Source organism: Sesamum indicum, linkage group LG10 (genome assembly GCF_026168435.1).
Source record: "Sesamum indicum cultivar Baizhima isolate 11 linkage group LG10, ASM2616843v1, whole genome shotgun sequence".
NCBI lineage: Eukaryota > Viridiplantae > Streptophyta > Magnoliopsida > Lamiales > Pedaliaceae > Sesamum > Sesamum indicum.
Genome location: NC_142666.1, coordinates 16,839,731 through 16,856,770, shown reverse-complemented (window position 1 = coordinate 16,856,770; position 17,040 = coordinate 16,839,731). Strand labels below are relative to the sequence as shown.

Here is a 17,040-nt window from a genome sequence, read left to right as displayed (position 1 = left end):
TACCTGACATCATCTTTATACACATAATGTGTATATGTTAAATGGAGTAAAAGATAAAATGAAATTTGCAAAAAAAATCCAATCCGCTCGAATATTGACAAAACCTTCAAAGTAAACCATCCAAAGTAGTAGCAAACATCTTAGTTGATTTGTTCTAATTTGATAACTACAATGTCAATGTCAAATGACTCACATAACTACATGAGCTAAGACAAAGAGGGTCATAATCCAAAGTTATAACACTATAAATAGACATGCAATTTATATACATTAAGAACAACTAGAATTAATATAAGTAAGACTAACTATTAATTCTTGGTTTAATCGATCGTCGATATATCAATCTTTCTCAGTAGTTTGAAGATGGCTCCGCCACCATCCACGGTGGTCTCACCGGTGGTTGCACTTGTTATTCGGGTGTTGACTCTCGTTTTCCTGCTCGTCTCTGTGATCGTCATTGCCACCACCACTGCCACATCTGGCGCCGGCCCAGCCGAGGTCAAAATCAAGTTCGACGACTTCTATGCTTATCGGTGAGAAATATTCATTAATATGTATATGATTTTGTTTTAATTTATTTTACAATATTAATTAAGTAATTGCACAATTAAAATCTTGTTTTTTTTTTTCCTTTAAATTAAATTTTTGGACATGGTGCAGGTACATGTTGGCGGCTGGCGTGATCGGGATCGGCTATACACTGCTTCAGACTGCATTCACAATATTTCAGGTGAGCACCGGCAATCGGCTCGGCGGCGACGGCTTCACTCTCCTTGACTTCTACGGTGACAAGGTGTGTATATATATGCGTCTGGCCCTCAAATTATTTTTTTTTATATTTTAAAAAATAAAAAAAATATTTTGAATAGTTTTAATTTTGTGCTTATTAATATATGAGTGCATTAAATTTTATAAAAAATATTTTCTTGAATTTTCAGATATATAATATAATTAAATTTTAATCTTTTAAACGTGAAGGAAGCAAGACGTTCGTATGTTAACTTTTATAAATTATTTATCAAAATTAATTTAACATAATTGGAAAAATTAATTCCTAAGTTCAACGAGATATAAAAAATATTTTAATGTAATAAATTAAAGTATAATTTTTTTCTAGAATAATTTTTTTTGTACTGTTATTAATTTAATATATCAATATTTCTAAATCAATCAATATATTCAATGTAAATAGATAAATAAGACACTGCTATTAAAAGGTTTTTTCTAAATAAAAAATTAATAGAATGAATTCATACCAGAAATTAATTCATAAATTTTTAAGATACAATAATTTATATCAATTTTTTAATTTTTTTTTCCGAAATTTAAGCAATTAAAATTCTGAAAAAAATAAATAATTAGTGGGATATATTTCTAATAATTGATAATAGTAATAATTAATTAATATAGGATTAATGTAGAATATTATGTTTGGAGCAGGCATTGTCATACATGCTGGCAACCGGCGCAGCCGCTGGGTTTGGACTGACTGTGGATTTGAACCGCGGCTCAGGCAGCGATTCCGACACTAAGAGTTTCCTAAACAAGGCTAATGCCGCAGCTGCCCTTCTCTTCATTGCTTTCATATTCTCCGCCGTCTCTTCAGTCTTTTCTTCATTCTCTCTCCCTAAGAGAACTTAAGGGATCATAATTGCAATAGTTTATGTTTTTACGGTAAAACTAAGTTGTAAATGAAATTATAAAGTTGGTTATACCGAAAGTTGAGATCGTTTGAAATTTGTCTAAGTTGATTATATTGAAAGTTGAGAGTGTTTGAAATTGACAAACAAAAAAAAGAATTAGAGTTGGAGTGTTTTGGAAAATGTTTGTTGTTAATTTTTAGCTTAAATCAGTTTAACTTGAGCAGTTTAGAAGCAAAATTGTAAATACTACATTCGGGGTACAGAATAAGCTGTTATGACCTAGGATCAGCCTGAAAAAATCTGGTTTAAAATCGACCCACTATTGTTTATAACTGGTTTTGGGATATTAAATGAGCCCAGTTGGATCAATTTTTAAACCGAAGCCTAAACCCATGAATCAGACCGGTTGAGGGTCAGACCAGGTCCGGACTAGGCCTGATCGTGTGTTGGAAACAATGACCAATGTAATATTATGAAAGCACACGAATCATAATTTGATAAACCAAAATTTTACTTTAATAATCAGAACAAAACGCAAAAAAAATTTGGATATGTTGTTCTACATAAACTGTAAACAGTAACTTAGCTACGTTAGCGTTGTATGATAACCGAATCATAGAATAGTTTCTTTTTGCCTTGAAGATATTAAATGTCCTGTTTCCCAATGCGCATCGAGTTCTAAGCCACTACTTCCAGAAACGGCTGCAAGCGTTCAAAAACCCCGAACAATCCAGAAACGCCTAACAGTTATAGAAATGTTTGAAACTGTTAGAAAAATATTTAATTCAGGTTAATTTCAAAAGTTTTTATCGCAAAAAGATTGATATTAAGACATTCAGGGGCAAGGCTAGGGCCGGGCGGGTGGCAGCGGCAAATGTAGGGTTTTCACAAGTTTACTCTAATATCCAATAATACTTCAAACATCAATTAAACTTTGGACTTAATATAAGGAGATTTTCTTTTCATAAAACTTTGAATGTGGCAGTCAGAAGTTATATTCTTAACTCATGTTAGTCCGTTCATTTTTAATGAGGGATACCTTTACAATCTTTTCAATTGGCATCAAACTTATTAGATTAAATTCTTGGAACAAATCAAGGTATCAAATGCCAATAACGCAATGTGTCTGTTTTTTTTTTTTAATGAAATTTAAGTGTTTTTCGAACAATTACTGAAATTTGTGGTTTTTTTAATAAAATAAATAAATAATATATTAAATCACACAAAAGTTTATAACTGAAAAAATAGAATAATTAAGACTATATGATGAACTTAGATAATAATTTGACTAAAACTTACAATAATAAATTTGGATAATAACAAATCCAAAAACAAATTAAAATAAATAAACAGTATTAATGAATTATGTAATAAAAATTTAGAAGTAAAATAATAAAGATAAAAAAATTAGAGTTTCAAAAATATCAAAAATTTACATGAAATAGTCAATTTAAAATAACAAAATAAAATATATATGTCATTCATTATTAAAAGAAAATAAATTACCTAGCACGCCCAATCTAGGACCAGGTGATATTGGGCCACTAGGATAAGATAAGTCCCAAGTATCAATACTTGAGACTGACCCAGATGCTTTTCTGGATAGGTCCAATAGATATTTTATTGGATAGAATATGGGTAGGATATGTATGACAAAATCTTCATAAAAATATGAATTGGGTATAAATCTATTATTAATATAACTGTTAATTTTCAAATTATAATAAATATTTTTATATTAAAAAGTATAATTTTAAAGAGTGTCAAGGTAATTTCTCATTAAAATATAAAAGATGAAATGCTAATATCACCGACTTATACGAACAAGTCTTTTGATTTAGTGGTAAGATTGAAACCGCAAAATTTTTCACTCAGCAAATATCTTGGTTTGAGTCCCCGTATGTCGATATTCGTTTATTTACATACACTAAAAAATAGAAAAATGGTAGATTTTCTTTATTATAAATTACTGGGATTAAAAAACTATGAAAAATTATTATATATTTATCACGATCAAACAAAATTAATGTGAAAACTATAGTTAATCAATATTTACCATAGTTGTAGCTAATATTTAATATTATTTACACAAACAACAGTAGCTAATAATTATTGTATAGCCGTGGTTAATTAATATTTATCATAATTTTTACTTTTAATTATAATAAAAACACATATTTCTGGTAAGATTAGCAATTTTTAGTGTACTGTCATTGTTGATTTGTGAAATTATTAATATATGTTTTATAGGATTAAATATTTTAATAATATAATAAAATTGTTTGTTTTTTATTAGAAAAAGACAAGAAAACAATGTCAACAACTTGTAAAATTCCAATAACTTGACAGCTAACTAGAGTTTGCTGTACGCATGACCCCAAAGCTCAAATTCCAGCGTCGATTTAAGGTAAAATATAATAAAAGATAAATAACACTTCTCTCGTAATTTAATATTTTTTATTTTTAATCCCTATCAATTATAGAAATTTAATTTTTGGTCCAACGTTGTTTTTTAATAGATATTTTTGGTTCAATAATTTTAAAAAATAGTACTTTTGATCACATGCACTTAAAAGGCTACCTGATTATTTTCGTTATATACTTTAAGACCCCACATACTATTTTTTAAAATTATAGGACTAAAAATAAAAATTTCATAATTAGTCGGACAAAAAATATAAAAATTCCAAATTATAAGATGAAAAATACTATTTTTTTTTTTGTAATAAATAAAGGATTAAAAGTAAACTCCCTGCCCCCAACCCCATGTGGGAGTCCCAAGCACATCTCGTTGACTTGGTGAGGTTATGAGGCTGAGGTCAACGACGACTTGTAACGGGAAAACACCCAAGAAATAATAATATGATTTTTGGATTATTTAAGACATTGGATCGTGCTGGAATAACATTGATGAAAACACCTAACCACCTCCTATAATTTAATTCTAAATAATTATTAGGAGACATAATGCTCATTTATCTGATATGGGTTTCACATCTTTATAATCTAAAAAGTTTAATATTATTGTTCTTTTTCGTGAATTACTGATCACTTTAAAGATTTACGTATTTTTATCTAGGTTGACTTGAATACCATCGTTTTTATACAAATTGACTGATTTATTCTTGATGGATGGTATTCTACATTATTTGATGTGGTTGGGTCAGATGATTCGTCTTTGTTATTTGACGTGATTGAGTGAATCATTTCGATGTGATTGAACCAAGTACATTATGCTCGCAAACACCTCGTCCCTCCACTGCAGATGTCATGTTTGAATTGTCGATCGATTTTACGCATTTGTTTATTTCCATTAATTGGTATAATTATTTTTTTGAAAAATGAGTTGTTTATTATTATAAATGTCCGAATTATCTATAATTATGGGTACAAAGAATAATAAGTAAATAAATCAATAATACCTAAAAATATTATCCAAGGAGGATTAACTCGTACCAAGTTTAGGACAAAACATGAGAGCCGTATGTGTCCCCACCCGACAAGGTCTAAGAAGTTAAAACTCGTTCTTGAACCTAAATTCTATTGTTTGGGTCCAAACCTAACTCAGTCAGGCTGGGTGGAGGCGAGGCCCGGTTCTAACAACCTTAATAAACATCCTTAATTATCGTCAGACAGATCTGTCTCACTTAAACATTTATTGAATAATGTTCTTCTTCTGATCAGACTCTTTGAGTACAATGAAATATAAAAGATCAAACTTTATAATTAACAGTATCTCAATTTAGTGATTAAGATTGAGATCTCACGAACAAATTCAAACGTTGTTACTTTGAGTATCACCCAAACGTATAAATATTTATCTTATTTTACGTGAATCTAAAATAACGACCCGATCGTTTACTTAACTATATACAAACAATTTAAGACCGCGTAACGAAGACATTTGACTTAATCAAAATCGTGTATCCGACTTCCTATATAAAGCATGCAAAAAGCAGAATAAGCAGCAGCACAAGAGAGTGAAAGTGATCAGTATATATCAGAAGCAATAATGGCTCCACCACCTTCCAACGGCGTCGTTTCTCCATTTGTGTGTCTGATCGTAAGAGTGCTAACGCTGATTTGCCTGCTCATATCGCTCATCCTCCTCACCACCGCCACCGCTACCGCTTCTGTTTCTGATTACGGCGACATCAAAGTCAGATTTAAAGATTTCAGGGCTTTCCGGTGAGAATATACATGTAGTGTTTCAATTACTTGTGTAAGATAGGTCATCATTTAATTTTTTAAGGTATTATTTTGGTCCTATATTTTTTTAATTTTTGTAATTTTTAATTTTTTTTAAGGAAAAATGCAAGTAATCCCATTATGATATCGCAAATAAGCAAATTATCCCCTAATGAAAAAATAAATAACGATCTACCTCCTATATTTTTTAAAATACAATAATTTATCTCTTATATTTTTTAAAATGAAGAAATTTACCTTCCTGTATAAGGAGGTAAATTACTTCATTTTAAAAAGTATAAGGGGGTAAATTGCTATATTTTTTTCATATAGGGTAATGTGCTCATTTCAATATCACAAGAGGATAAATTGCTATTAACCCTTCTGCTTTTTTTTTTTTAATCGGAGTTCACCATTATTGCTAGAAAAATATACGTGATATTCGGGGCGTTTTTATTAGCCTGTTTTTGCCAGCATTTTTGTTCTTTAATTCTTTAGGATAGTATTTTAGTCCTCTATCTTTATAATTTTTGCAATTAATTTTTTAATTTTTTTCTTTTTCATTGAAGTTCACCCTTCTATCAACTAAAATTGAATTTCAACGAAAACTAAAAAGACGTAAGATTGGAATGCTATCCTAAAAAGTTAAACAACGAAAATCCACCTAAATTATGAGACAAAAAATACAAAATGTATAAAAATTAATCGGGTGAATTCTCAATTTGGTATATAGCGTTAATTACTTAGATATATATGTACATGTACATCGCAGATATCTATGTGCGGCAATCGTGATTGGGGTGGCGTACACACTCGTGCAGACCGCCTTCACAGTATTCCAAGTCAGCACCGGCACTCGATTCGGAGGAAATGGCCTCGTCTACATTGATTTCTATGCTGACAAGGTATTTCATCATTCTGTGTATGCACACCACTATTCATTATTTGTCCGATTGGATTTTCAGTTGCAAATCGTATTTTATTTTATATTTTATTTAATATATATATATCATGTGGATAAAGATGACATCATATATTTTATTTAGAGAAAAGATTTTATTCACGTGATGTGGAGAAATTCTAACACAAACTAATTATATGACAAATGTAATACACTTGCGGTGCACGACAAGTACATAACACTAACTCTGTGATTGATTTGGTTCTATATAATCTGATTCGGGTAAGAATTTCCCATAATGTATGTATGTAAATATTCTATAGGGAATAATATTAATCCATAAAGATATTTTAGAAATTTGTAAAAAATATATAAATTTATAATTCACACTTCAAAAAGGATATTTTGATTAGTTCACTATAAGAAGTTTAATGAAAACTTAATAAAGGCTAACGGAATGAGCTCAATTTAGATGGATATTAAAATCACGGGGTATTTGTAGTTTCTCAAACAGTTAAAGCTACATGAATTATTATACTCACGAAATAAAATATTCTTGTCATTCACTACCTATAAGTGAAAATTTTAGTGACACTCATTGAGATTAGATCTGATTTTAAAAATACCTTTTTTTATATAAAATTACAACTACATTCTTTAAGATTATAGTTACCATTATAAATACACCCCATATTAAGTAGTAAAGTTTTATACAAACATGTCTTGAAGTATGTTACACTAATACTTCTTCAAGGGCTGTACTTATAATTTTATAAATAGTATGGGGTATTTTTGGAATTAGATATAACTTTAGAGGTATCGATGTAATGTATCTTACTTATAATTATTGAAGTCATGTGCCCGTCCCAAGCTCTCGCACCCCTTTTAGAACAAAATTGTAAAAATCACTTATAAGAGGTCAAATCGAATAATAACTCACACAACATAACACCAATCGCACCACGTAGTGCACCGCAGATCTTTGTAATTAGGGACAAAATTGAGCAGTAGTATTTGTTGTACTAATAAAAGCTAAATGATGGTGTTTGATGAGTAGGTTGTGTCGTGTATACTTGCAACTGGAGCTGCTGCAAGTTTTGGGATGACCCAAGATTTGAAGATTATGGTGGATGTAAGTGGTCTAGGCATCACCCATTTCATCAATGTCACAAACGCTGCCGCCAGCCTTTGCTTTCTGGGGTTTCTCTTCTCATTCGTTTCATCAGTCTTCTCATCCTTTGCACTCCCCAAAACTGCAGCATAAACAAGTCTGTGAGGGAGAGAGAGAGGCTTATTATTTCAGTGTTGTTTAAATTAAAGACCCGTTAATTATTAGGATGGTTACGTTTTCTTCTCTTGATATTTGATATAATTACATGTAAATTTCTTATGATTTGAAAAATTATATCTAGTATTCCTGAGGTTTGCTTCCGTTCGACAGATGAGTTTCCCCATTAGTTAAAATTCACTGAATTTGCTGATATTAATAAAGTTAAAAATTCATATTTATCCCAAATTGATTTATTCCAGGTTAGATAAATCTTTTATAACCCAAATTACGCTTATGCATATTCACACCTTAATGCATGTGAGGAGGTATATTTTCGTCGTAGTAAGTGTAGTTTATTCAAAAAGAAATTGTTTGACTTGCAAAAAATCAATCGAGGATAATTATTAATTTTTATTCAGTTTTTTATTAATATCAATTAATTCAGCCGATTTTAACTAACGAATGGGCCTATCTGTTGACGAAAGCAAATTTTCAGAATACTAAATGTAATTTTTCAAACCATGGGGACTCCACGTATAATTACACCAAAACCTAGAGAAGGGGAGTATAATGATCCCTGGTTATTATTGTTTTCAGTTAATTGTGATGTTGTTAGAATAATAATATTATTTGATTTCCTACTTACGATAATGAAATGCAATTTCGAGGGTACACAACAATTTATAACTGAAAAATAGAATAATTAAGACTATTCGATGAACTTAAATAATAATTTGACTAACAAACTTACAATAATAAATTTTGATAATAACAAATCAAAAACAAATTAAAATAAATAAACAGTATTAATGAATTAATGTAATAAAAATTTAGAAGTAAAATAATAAGGATAAAAAAACTTTTCACTCTGCAAATATCTTGGTTTGAGTCCCCGTATGTCGACATTCGTTTATTTACATACACTAAAAAAATAGAAAACGATAGATTTCTTTTATTATAAATTACTGGGATTAAAAAACTATGAAAAATCATTATATAGTTATCACGATCAAACAAAATTAATGTAAAAAGTTAAGTTTCAACTACAGTCAAATATTTTAACATTATTTACACAAACCACGGCAATTAATAATTATCGTATAGCCGTGATTAATTAATATTTATTATAATTTATGCTTTTAATTATAATAATTAATCATAATAAATACTCGTATTTATGATAAGATTAGCAATTTCTAGTGTACTGTCATTGTTGATTTGTGAAATTATTAATATATTTTATAGGATTGAGTATTTTAATAATATAACAAAATTGTTTGTTTTTATTAAAAAAGACAAGAAAACAATGTCAACAACTTGTGAAATTCCAATAACTTGACAGCCAATTAGAGTTTGCTGTACGCATGACCCCAAACCTCAAATTCCAGCGTGCATTTAGGGTCAAATATAATAATAAAAGACAAATAACACTTCTCGTCTCGTAATTTAATTTTTTTTATTTTTGATCCTATCAATTATAAAATTTTAATTTTTAGTCCTACAACACTTTTTTAATAGATATTTTTGGTTTAATAATTTTAAAAAAATAATACTTTTGATCACATACATTTAAAGACTATCTGATCGTTTCCATTATATAATAAGACCCCACACGCTATTTTTTAAAATTACGGGATCAAAAATAAAAATTTCATAATTAGTCGGACCAAAAATATAAAAATTCCAAATTATAAGATAAAAAATGCTATTTTTTTTTAATAAATAAGGAATTAAAAGTAAACTCCCCCCCCCCCCCAAACCCCAAACCCCATGTGGGAGTTCTAAGCATTACTCGTTGACTTGGTGAGGTTATGAGGCTGAGGTCAACGACGACTTGTAATTGAAAAACACCCCAGACATAACTACCTCCTATAATTTAATTATAACATAATGCTCAATTTATATGATATGGGTTTCACATGTTTATGATCTAAATAATTTAATGCTATCGTTTTTTTTTTGAATTACTTACCATTTTAAAAAATGACGTATTTTATTTAATTTGACTTGAATACAATTGTTTTTATACAAATTGGCTGATATATTCTTGATGGATGGTATTCTACGTTATTTGATGTGGCTGGTTCAGATGATTCGTCTTTATTTATTTGAGGTGATTGAGTGAATCATTTCGATGTAATTGAACCAAGTACATTATGCTCGGAAACACCTCGTTCTTCCACTGCGGATGTCGTGTTTGAATTGTCGATCGATTTTACGCATTTTTGTATTTTCATTAATTGTATAATTATTTTTTTGAAAAATAAGTTGTTTATTATTATAAATGTCCAAATAATCTATAATTATGGGTACAAAGAATAATAATTAAAGAAATCAATAATACCTAAAAATATTATCCAAGGAGGGTTAACTCGTAGCAAGTTTAGGACAAAACGTGAGAGCCATACGTGTCCTCGCCCCACAATGTCTAAGAAGTTAAAACTCATTCTTAAATCTAAATCCGATTGTTTTGGTCCAAATCCAATCTAATGACACTGGGTTGAGGCGAGGTCCGACTCTATCAACTTTAATAAACATTTTTAATTATTGTTAGATAGATTTGTCTCACTCAAACATTTATTGAATAGTGCTCTTCTTCTGACCAGGCTATTTGAGTATAATGAAACATAAAAGACCAGACTTTATAATTAACGGTGTCTCAGACTAGTAATTAAGGTTAAAATCTCATGAACAAATTCGAATGTCGTTGCTTCGAGTCTCAACCAAACGTATAAATATTTGTCTTGTTTTATGGAAGTCTAAAATAACGACCTCATCATCTACTTACATATATACAAACAACTTAAGACCGCGTAACGAAGACATTTGAGTTAATCAAAATCGTGTATCCGACTTCCTACATAAAGCATGCAAAAAGTGAACGTGATCAGTATATATCAGAAGCAATAATGGCTCCACCACCTTCCAACGGCGTCGTTTCTCCATTTGTGTGTTTCATTGTGAGAGTACTAACGCTGATGTGCCTATTCTCCCCGCTCACCCTCCTCACCATCGACACCGCCACCGCCACCGCTTCTGTTTCCGATTACGGCGACATCAAAGTCAGATTTAAAGATTTCAGCACTTTCCGGTGAGAATATATAAATATAGGGTGAATAGCAATTTACTCTATGTGATATTGAAAAGAGCACATTATTCTTTATAAAAAAAAATATAGCGATTTACCCCTATACTTTTTAAATGAAGTAAGAGAGGTAAATTACTTCATTTTAAAAATCACAGGGGGTAAATTGTTGTATTTTAAGAAATACAGGGAGGTAAATCGCTAAATATTTTTTCATAAAGAGGTAATTTGCTCATTTGAGATATTACAAGGGGATTGCTTGTATTTTTTTCCTATATATATATAGTGTTTCATATAGTTATGCAAGATAGGTAAAACGTTTTGGGCTTAAATGCATTTTTGGTGTCGTAACTTAGGTTGTTTGGCGGTTCCATCATTTAGTTTTTTAATTTAGTATTTTGGTCTCACATTTTTTTAGTTTTCGTGATTTTAGTACTTTTCTCGTCGGACTTCACCCTTATCGTCAGAAAAATACATGTGATATTTGGGGCATTTTTATTAGCTTGTTTCTGCCGGTATTTTTATTCTTTAATTCTTTAGGATAGTATTTTGGTCCTCTATTTTTATAATTTCTGCAATTAATTTTTTAATTTTTTCCTTTTTCGTTGAAGTTCATCCTTCTATCCACTAAAATGAGATTTCGATGAAAACTAAAAAAACATAAAATTGAAATGCTATCCTAAAAAGCTAAACAACGAAAACCCACCTAAATTATGGGACAAAAAGTACAAAATGTATTAAAATTAAGTCGAGCGTGAGGACTAGTCGGGTGAATTCTCAATTTGGTAAAAAACTAATAATTTTAATTAGCTCATCAATATTGGAGTAAATAAAATATTTCCAATGAATAAAAGTAATTAATATATAGTGTTAATTACTCGGATATATGTATATGTACAGGGCAGATATCTATGTGCGGCAATCGTGATTGGGATGGCGTACACACTCTTGCAGACCTTCTTCACACTATTCCAAGCGGGCACCGGCGCTCGATGCGTAGGAGATGGCCTCGTCTACATTGATTTCTATGCTGACAAGGTATTTCATCATTCTATGTATGCACACCACTATTGAATATTTGTCCGATTGGATTTTCTGTTGCAAATTATATTTTATTTAATATATATATATATATATTATATATAAAAATGACATCATATATTTTATTTAGAAATTTTTTTTTATACGCGCGATGTGGAAAAATTCTAACGCAACCTAATTGTAAGACAAATGTAATACACTTGCGGCGCACGACAAGTACATAAGACTAACTTTGTGATTGATTTGGTTCTATATGATCTGATTCGGGTAAGAATTTTCCCGTGATGTGTGTATGTAAATAATCTATAGGGAATAATATTAAACCATAAAGATATTTTAGAAAATTTTAAAAAATATATAAATTTATAATTCATACTCCAAAAAGGATATTTTGATTAGTTCACTATAAAAAATTTGATGAAATGGTATGGGGTATTTGTGTAATTAGATATAACTTCAGGAGTGTGGATGTAATTTATCCTAATCATAATTATTGAAGTCATGTGCCCGTCCCAAGCTCTCGCACCCCAAATCAGACGAGGAGCTTGGCTTTTTTAGAACAAAATCGTAAAAATCAATTATAAGAGGTCGAATAGAATAATAACTCACACAACATAACACGTACTGCATCTGCATCGCAGTGGCTTTTAATCTTTGTAATTATGGACAAAATTGAGCAATATTATTTGTTGTACTAATAAAAAGCTAAATGATGGTGTTTGATGAGTAGGTTGTGTCGTGTATACTTGCAACTGGAGCTGCTGCAAGTTTTGGGATGATCCAAGATTTGAAGATTATGGTGGATGTAAGTGGTCTAGTCATCACCCATTTCATCGATGTCACAAACGCTGCAGCCAGCCTTTGCTTTGTGGGGTTTCTCCTCACATTCGTTTCATCAGTCTTCTCATCCTTTGCACTCCCCAAACTGCAGCATAAACAAGTCTGTGAGGGGGAGACAGAGACAGAGATGGAGGCTTATTATTTCAGTGTTGTTTAAATTAAAGACCCGTTACTTATTAGGGTGGTTACGTTTTCTTCTCTTCATATTTGATATAATTACGTGTAAATATCTTATGATTTGAAAAATTATATTTAGTATTCTTGAGGTTTGCTTCTGTTCGACAGATGAGTTTCCCCATTAGTTAAAATTTATCGAATTTGCTGATATTAATAAAGTTAAAAATTCATATTTATCCCAAATAGATTTATTGCAGGTCAGATAAATCTTTTATGACCGAATTACGCTTATACATCTTCACACCTTAATGCATGTGAGGAGGTATATTTCGTCGTTGTAAGTGTAGTTTATCCAAAAAGAAATTGTTTGACTTGCAAGAAATCAATCGAGGATAATTATTAATTTTTATTCAGTTTTTTGTTAATGTCAATTAATTCAGCAAATTTTAACTAACGAATGTGCCTATCTGTTGACGAAAGCAAATTTTCAGAATACTAGATGTAATTTTTCAAACTATGGGGACTCCACGTATAATTACACCAAAATCCAGAGAAGGGGAGTGTAATGATCCCTGGTTATTATTGTTTCCAGTTTATTGTGATGTTGTTAGAATAATAATATTATTTGGTTTCCTACTTGCGATAATGAAATGCAATTTCGAGGGTGTTTGGCTAAGCTTATAAGTTCTTCAAATCATCTTATAAGATGTTTGAGAGCTTATAAACTCAAAACAAGTGTTTAATTAATTTTCTTTTAAAGAACTTATAAAATTTTAAAATAGAATGTTTTTGATCTTATAAGCACTTCAAAAAAGTTAACTTTCCGAACTTTTATATAAGATCTTATAAGTTATATAAATTCAATATGTCATAAGAAAAAAATATCTCCAATCATACACTTACATCTCTCTGTCTCACCCACACACACTCTCTTCATTCTCTTTCTGTTTCTCTCTCTCACATACACACCACACTCTCTCAGGATTTTATTTTATTTTTTGCTATTTAATTTTTTTGATATTGAAAAAAAAAGAGAAATACTTCATTATGTAATAATAAATTATAACAATTAAATAAAAAAAGATTGATATTAATATTATATTTACCTGAAAAATATAAATTCAAAATATTATAAATTATACGACTAAAAATAATCATTGCATTAACAAAGAATTCATAATGATTAATATTCAATATAGCACGTATGTACATATATATTATTTTTATTCAAAAGTTACACAATAATTCATCATTTTTCTTTGTTATTGTAAAAAGATTATCTATTAAATTTTTATTTAAAATTAAACTAATGTGTACTATTTACAAAAGTATTTTAAAAATTGTTTAAAATAAAATATGTCAAGAAATAACAACTTATTTAATTCTAATGATATCATGTCTATTTTAGTAATTTTACTAACTAAAGACTTCATTATGCAAAACACTCTAATACTTATAAGATATTTTCATATATATCGTATTTTATCCAAACACTTTAAAAGTTAATTTTTAAAATAAGATCTAACATCTTATAAGCTTCGAAAACATCTTATAAAATGTAGGAACTTATATAATATTTTAAAAAAGCTAAGCCAAACACCCTCTAAGGGTGCAAACGGTCGAGCTCGGACAAAATTTCGAGTTCAAGCTATATCTAGAAGCCAAATAGATCTTCATTTTTTGGAACAACTTTCTTAATAAGTTCCAGCAGAACATCGTCTTTACCTTTTAGTTGCAGCTGATCAAGTAACATGGATGCAGTAGATGCATCGACTAAGAACCCCCTTTTGTACATTTCCTCCATGAGGGGCATTGCATTGTAAAGTTCATTTCTCTTCAGAAAACCCTGAATCATGACTCTGTATGTCACACTATCAGGTGCACAACCACTTTTCTCCATTTCAGTAAGCAACACTTTTACATCCTCTACAAGTCCTTCTCGACAAAGTGAACCAATAATCATGCTATATATGTGGGTGTTGGGTTGCAAACCTTTGGAAGGAAGTTGATTAAAAAGATCTCTAGCGATCTCAAGTTTTCCACCTTTGCATAATCCATCAATGACGATAGCATATGCAATTATATCAGGATTAACACCTATGTCTTCCATCATGCACAGAAATGAAAATGCTTGAGCAATCTGCTGAGTTCTGCACAAGCCATCCAACAAGATAGTATAAGTCTGTAAATTAGGCATTATACACCGAGCTTCCATGTCGTTGAAAAGCTTCCAGCCATCAGCAAATCTACCCTTACAAAATAATCCATGTATCATGGCGCTGTAGGTAATTGTATTGTGCTGTAATCCTTTACAAGAAACATCCAGAAAGAGATGCCAAGCTTCATCTACCATTCCCTGCTTGCAATATCCATTGATCAAACTACCATAACTGATGATGCTAGGTGTAAGTCCCCTGTCCGCTATGGAATCCAGTACTCTTTTTGCTTTACCCATTTGGCCCCGCAAGCAATATCCATCAATCAGCGCAGTGTATGTAACGATGTTAGGACAAACCTTTCTTTGCATCATAATTCCCAAAACATTCTCAGCCTCTTCCACCATTCCTTCCTTGCAAAATGCATCCACCAATATATTACAAGTCCACACATCGGGAGAAATCTTGTTATCCAGCATTTTATTTAGCAGGTCTTTAACATCTTTCCATCTACCAACATTACATAAACCCTGAATCATTGAGTTATACGTAACAACATTAGGTGAAATACCCTTCTCGATCATTCTGGATAAGAGATGGAGAGCATCATCAGTCATGTTATGCTTGCACAGACCATCAATCACTGCACTGTAGGCTTTAACATTGGGTTTGCACCTCAGGTTTTCAAAATGCCCAAGTAAATCACGGGCAGCGAGGATGTATCCAGCTTTGGAGAGACCATTTAGCACAGTAAGGAACATAACTTCATTAGGTTCACACAGTTTTTCAGACAACAACTTTTTAAACAATTTTTCTGCCTCAGCAATCTCACCAACCAGAAAGAGCCCTTTTATAAGAGTGCTGAAAGTGGTTACATTTGGTTCGCAACCGAGCTTGAAGAAGGTACCCAAGATAGCAAACCCAAAATCCACTCGATTCAGAAGGCAATAGCAATTGATTGCAACATTCATTGTGATCTCATCTACAGGGGCACCCAATTGACGCATTTCGTCGAACAGAGAAAGGGCAACAGAATAGTCTTTCATCTTGACAACAACAGTTAGCAGCTTGTTGAATTGAAAAACAGAAGGCTGCGGCCGCAATCTCACCATGTCACGAAACAAGCAAACAGCATCATCCACATCATTTATAGAACTGAAATCTATTCTGGGTTTGGATGAAAATGGGCCGTGTTTATGGGAAGAAGTATGAAAAGTAGAAGAGAAAAATGGATCATTGTTGGGCAACACAAAATTACAAGAAAATTGAGGCGCAATTCGTCTGCGAATGAGCTCTATTGCAGAAGCAGCAATCTTCTGCGACATCCTCCTTAGCAGTGTTGAGAGTTGAAGGTAATACTATTACACTATCAATATTTTCAAGAAAATACAATTATGATTTAGAAAAAAATAAATAAATTTTTTCCTCGATTGTTCAAGAGAAAAGAATGATAAGTTATATGATGTTGTTAATTCTTATTAAATTTTGGTGGATCGCAACTACACCAAGTATACATATCTGTCAAGATTAATTACTATAAAAAAAATTATAGTGAATAATCATCAACTACAATTATACAATGATTATTATTGGTTCTTTCAGTAGACGAGATCATAATATTTTTATAACTAATTAAAAATAAAGGTAATTTTTTTATCATAATTAAAAACTATGATAAAACACTGTACTATAATTAAGACCATGACCAGTATTTGTTTTAAAAATTATTTTTTTTAATTCAAGTTCCCTTGATAAATACATGTAAAAAACAAACAAATATTTAATATTTTAATTTAAAT

General features: G+C 30.6%; 3 protein-coding genes and 1 long non-coding RNA gene across 4 annotated transcripts; 3 read left to right on the top strand and 1 right to left on the bottom strand.

Annotated features, from left to right (window-relative positions):
• The first annotated feature begins 274 nt into the window (after positions 1–274).
• On the top strand, positions 275–1,739 carry LOC105171904 (CASP-like protein PIMP1). The gene is made up of 3 exons (XM_011093161.3): positions 275–533; positions 661–793; positions 1,441–1,739. The coding sequence occupies exons 1-3, from the start codon at positions 364–366 to the stop codon at positions 1,639–1,641; spliced, it is 504 nt and encodes a 167-aa protein (XP_011091463.2). The 5' UTR covers positions 275–363; the 3' UTR covers positions 1,642–1,739.
• A 3,854-nt stretch (positions 1,740–5,593) lies between these two features.
• On the top strand, positions 5,594–8,172 carry LOC105171906 (CASP-like protein PIMP1). Its single transcript, XM_011093162.3, has 3 exons — positions 5,594–5,831; positions 6,604–6,736; positions 7,790–8,172. Exons 1-3 carry the CDS (start codon positions 5,656–5,658, stop codon positions 7,994–7,996), a joined length of 516 nt encoding a protein of 171 aa, XP_011091464.1. The 5' UTR covers positions 5,594–5,655; the 3' UTR covers positions 7,997–8,172.
• A 2,780-nt stretch (positions 8,173–10,952) lies between these two features.
• Positions 10,953–13,063, top strand: LOC105172066 (uncharacterized). Its single transcript, XR_016067997.1, has 3 exons — positions 10,953–11,093; positions 11,988–12,125; positions 12,859–13,063. It is a non-coding gene; the product is annotated as an uncharacterized LOC105172066 (long non-coding RNA).
• Positions 13,064–14,634: 1,571 nt separating this feature from the next.
• Positions 14,635–16,728, bottom strand: LOC105172068 (uncharacterized). The gene has a single exon (XM_088885669.1). The coding sequence runs from the start codon at positions 16,564–16,566 to the stop codon at positions 14,740–14,742; it is 1,827 nt and encodes a 608-aa protein (XP_088741795.1). The 5' UTR covers positions 16,567–16,728; the 3' UTR covers positions 14,635–14,739.
• Positions 16,729–17,040: the final 312 nt, after the last annotated feature.